This window comes from Nuphar pumila, chromosome 14 (genome assembly GCF_984573655.1).
Source record: "Nuphar pumila chromosome 14, dmNupPumi1.hap1.1, whole genome shotgun sequence".
In the NCBI taxonomy this organism is placed as follows: domain Eukaryota; kingdom Viridiplantae; phylum Streptophyta; class Magnoliopsida; order Nymphaeales; family Nymphaeaceae; genus Nuphar; species Nuphar pumila.
The window spans coordinates 3,446,503-3,450,518 of NC_143262.1; the positions used below are offsets into that span (position 1 = coordinate 3,446,503).

Consider the following 4,016-nt stretch of genomic DNA (forward strand, 5'->3'; position numbering starts at 1 on the left):
AAATGATCTGATTTGACCCATTTTGATTAAAGTGATTATGAAATAAGTTTTTAAGACACATTTTCTAACTCAAAAAGGATAAACTTTTTGAGAAAACAATATAGAAAATACTTGACCTTGGCATGTTTGAAGACGATATTGTCGTCTTTGATGAAAAATGATTTTTGTCGACAAAAATGCATTTTTAGATGTTTCTCACTCCCTAGCTTAAAGATCAGTCATTCAAGATGAGAGGGTATTATCGACAACCAACCATCACTGTCAAGATAAAATAGAAACCTTGTTTCACACAAAGGTCTCTTCAGCATAAAGAATAACCGTTAAAAGTAGAAGGTTTTACTGACGACCAACCATCAGTCTCAAGGCAAAATGCAATGTTGTGGGCCCATGTAATGTTTTCATGTTATTGGTTAGGGCACATAAGAGGATCAATTTAGAGATCCCTGGATCCCCACTAAATTGTGCACATGTGTAAAGTCAATCAAACCAGGTTTTGTTATTCGAGAAAGGCCCTATACATATCAGGAGTGTAAGGGCCTGTTTGTTATACGAGAAAGTCCGTAAGGTAGGAAAGGGTTCAGCCCTCTAGAAACTCCCATCAACATGGATTCGCGTGGGAAAACACTTCTGAAGGAGGGGAGGTGTGATAAGAGTAGGGGTGTCAATGCCGAACCTGACCTGTACAGAACCCTATAGGGTCAAGGTTTGGTGATAAATGAGAAGGTCTGATTAGAATTTGAGTAAGATCCAAAGGCTCCGATTAATATATGGATTTGAGTATGATGCAATGTTTCAATGTAAAAAAGATAAAAAAATATTATTTTATCAGGTATGATTCAGGTCGGGTTCATGTAATCCTTATAGGATCTGGGTATGGTTTCTCTTATAGTGGGTCCAGACTCGGCACCATCATCTCAAATCAGGTGTGGGTCTGGTTCATGTAATCCTTATAGGATCCGGGTATGGTTTCTCTTATAGTGACTCCGGACCCTGTACCATCATCAAAAATCAGGTGCGGGTCTGGTTTCACCCGAGTCTGAACCAAATTCGACAGGTTGACACCCCTAGATTAGAGTGAAGAAACTGACGGTCTCCTAAAGAAATGTGAGCTCTACCAAAGAGTGGCATTTGTCATGGGAAAATCTCCATTTAACTTCCATACACAAGTGAACTACTTGTCAAACAAATAGGCCCTTAGTGTATGTTTGTTACATGGAAGGGGATGGGAAGACGCTTTGACGTGAAATCCAACCCAACCCAGCTGGAAAATGCTTCCCCATGGGGGAGGCGCGCACAATTTTGATAGGAAACACCATGTTTATCCTTAAAGACGGTGAGCCCTCTTCTTTCTCACCAGAAATACTTTTCCCTACCGGCCGAAAGAATTCCTCTTTCGTAGGTCCTTTCTCATTTCTGGATAAAACAAACGTTCTCTGGATGGGGTGTGGAAAGGAGAAGCCCGTTTCCATGTGGCATTTGTTTATACAGCAATGCAGAACACAAAGTGCTGTGAATTTGGCAGTGCTGGAACATTCTCCCTGTCATCATCCACACCAGCAGTGGGCTCAATCCCAAGATGTGATGCACGTTCAAGGGGAATGTTGGGCATCATGGAGCTAAAATGTAAAGCACGTTGAGGGGAAATAAAAATGCCAAATATACTAGATCGGACCACTTCTCGCCTGGATCATTGTAGTATGGTGTGCTTAATCAAAGCCTTGTGATAATCATGGAATCCACGCGGCTCATAAATTGTTTAACAAATGATTGTCAAACCAAGGGCGGTTTTGTGTATATTTATCTAAATCTTAGTTCAAATAAAGTATCAACTACCCTTAAAAATATATTTGTCGAGGATGAAGCTTGTGATTTTTATATCACCTAGTAACTAAGGTGCAATTCAAAGTTCTTTTCTTCACAGTTGAATAGAAGAGTTAAATTAAGACAGTCAACAAATTGAATAATGGTAACAACTCTGTTGGCCTGTGCCAACTGAATGGCATGGCACCCAAAGAATGCGTCAAAGCTGATGATGTTCTGTGCCTATATATTCTCTCAGCTACAAGCCTAAGCAGTATGCACAAGGGCCGACCTCAACAACTAATTAGAAACTACTGCAAGCCATGGAACACCACCAACCTCAAGGCCCCCAACCGTATGGAATGATGCCAGGACCACCCGCAGGAATGTTTCCAGGTTCATATACTGGCGCCAATCCCTGGTCCACCGGAATCTTTGAGTGCTACAAGGACTGCAATTCTGGTATAAATGGCTCAACCCTTGACCCTCTATTTAGCTTCCACTTTAACATGATTTTATGTCTAATCATGAAATATCTGTGTGTGTGTTTGTTGGTTAGTGACCTGGGCAGAATTTACAACTTGGTCCAGAAGAATCTGCCTAAGTTGCTTATCAACTCCCCTGTAGCTAGAGGGGACTCGGGAATGAGACCAGCCACTGGTGGTTGGCATGTAAACTAACCCCAGCTTGCCAATCAGAAAAAAAAGTCATAAAACAGGCTTGGTGTCCTGAGCACAAACAACGGGTGTCAACTCAGCATATATATATATATAGGCTCGTCAAGTAGCAACAAAAGAATTTTGCACTACATATTGCAGTGTAGAATCAGTAGTTCAAGCGTTTGTCTTCTGAGCAATGGGTTTTAGACTTCAAATCCTATTGTTTCCAATTTTAAAACGGCGCATCTTTCTTTTTTCTAAGTAGAGAAAAGCATTTTTTTTTTTACTTTGGATAATGTCCATGCTGACCTGATATTTCTTTGTTCTGTTACTACTGCAGCTATTATGACGTGCTTATTCCCATGTGTTACATTTGGACAAATTGCAGATGCACTGGACGGCGGAACCCAGTGTAAGGAATGGTTTAATATTTGTGTGTGTTGTTGGACTTATGGAGCGGGTCCAACCGAAAGTGACCACGTATCTTTTCTGGAGGCTTTTGGGTTACAGGACATCTATGAAAAATGAATTGTTCTCGTAATTGTTCATGAATACCTCTTAATAACCCATGAAAAGAAAAGCCACCTCCCACTATATAAAAATCCATGGTAGCTTGATGAAGACTGCCAATGGGTGATCTCTCCGCCAACATTTGTGTGTGATGAAATTCTTTGAAAGAATCAGTTGATTAACTGGAGTTTCTTCGGCAGTACTTGGCCATTTTTTCCTAAATGATATACTTTGCTAATGATCAACTTGTTTGGATGACTTTGAGGATTCTAATTCTTCTCTCTTTTTCTTTTTCCCCCACTTGTGTTTTAAAATGGCAAAGCGTGTGAGTCGGCCGGTTGCATTTACGTAGCAGTCGGCTGTCTCACATCGATGGCATGTATACTGTCATACAATTACAGGACCAAACTGAGGCTCAGGTTCAACCTTACCCAAGACCCTGCACCCGACTGCCTGACTCACTTGTGCTGCGAGAGTTGTGCTCTCTCTCAAGAATACAGGGAGCTCAAGATCAGGGGCATCGACCCTACAATCAGTAATTAAAACTCTCTCTCTCTCTCTCTCTCTCATGAAAATGCTCACAGGCTTTAACTGTAACTGGTTCTTTCAGGAGCAAGTGGGCGTAGAGCTCCACCGCCCCAGATGATGACGTGAACTTCGCTGGCCTCCACATTTTCCCATATTCTCGGGTTGTAATCGCAGCTTTGGCTTTGTCTTTGCTTTATGGAACGTCTCCTTGTTTGTCGTGTGACGGAACTGGACCGACTTGGATTGTGGTTTTCACATAGAATCTTTGTGTACTGTTCTCATTGTATTCCATTTTGTTAAGGAAGAAGGCTTGATTAGTAATTCATCACCTTCTCTCAATAAAAGTTCATCACCTCTTGCCAAGTTGTTGGTTGTAAGGGCCCGCTTTATGCAAACTCTCTGATCAGCCTAATCGGTTCTACGTCCGCATATCTTACAAACCTCAGAAGTAAGAAGTGCATAAACTTATTCAGTACGTTTGGATCCATATCCAGCGATGACAATGCGTTGGATTCATAT

At 41.4% G+C, this 4,016-nt stretch overlaps 1 protein-coding gene across 1 annotated transcript; it reads left to right on the plus strand.

Moving 5' to 3' along the window:
• Positions 1-2,123: 2,123 nt before the first annotated feature.
• On the plus strand, positions 2,124-3,623 carry LOC149816095 (protein PLANT CADMIUM RESISTANCE 6-like). Its single transcript, XM_089988038.1, has 4 exons — positions 2,124-2,262; positions 2,800-2,881; positions 3,371-3,504; positions 3,580-3,623. The coding sequence occupies exons 1-4, from the start codon at positions 2,124-2,126 to the stop codon at positions 3,621-3,623; spliced, it is 399 nt and encodes a 132-aa protein (XP_089844164.1).
• The last annotated feature ends 393 nt before the right edge of the window (positions 3,624-4,016 follow it).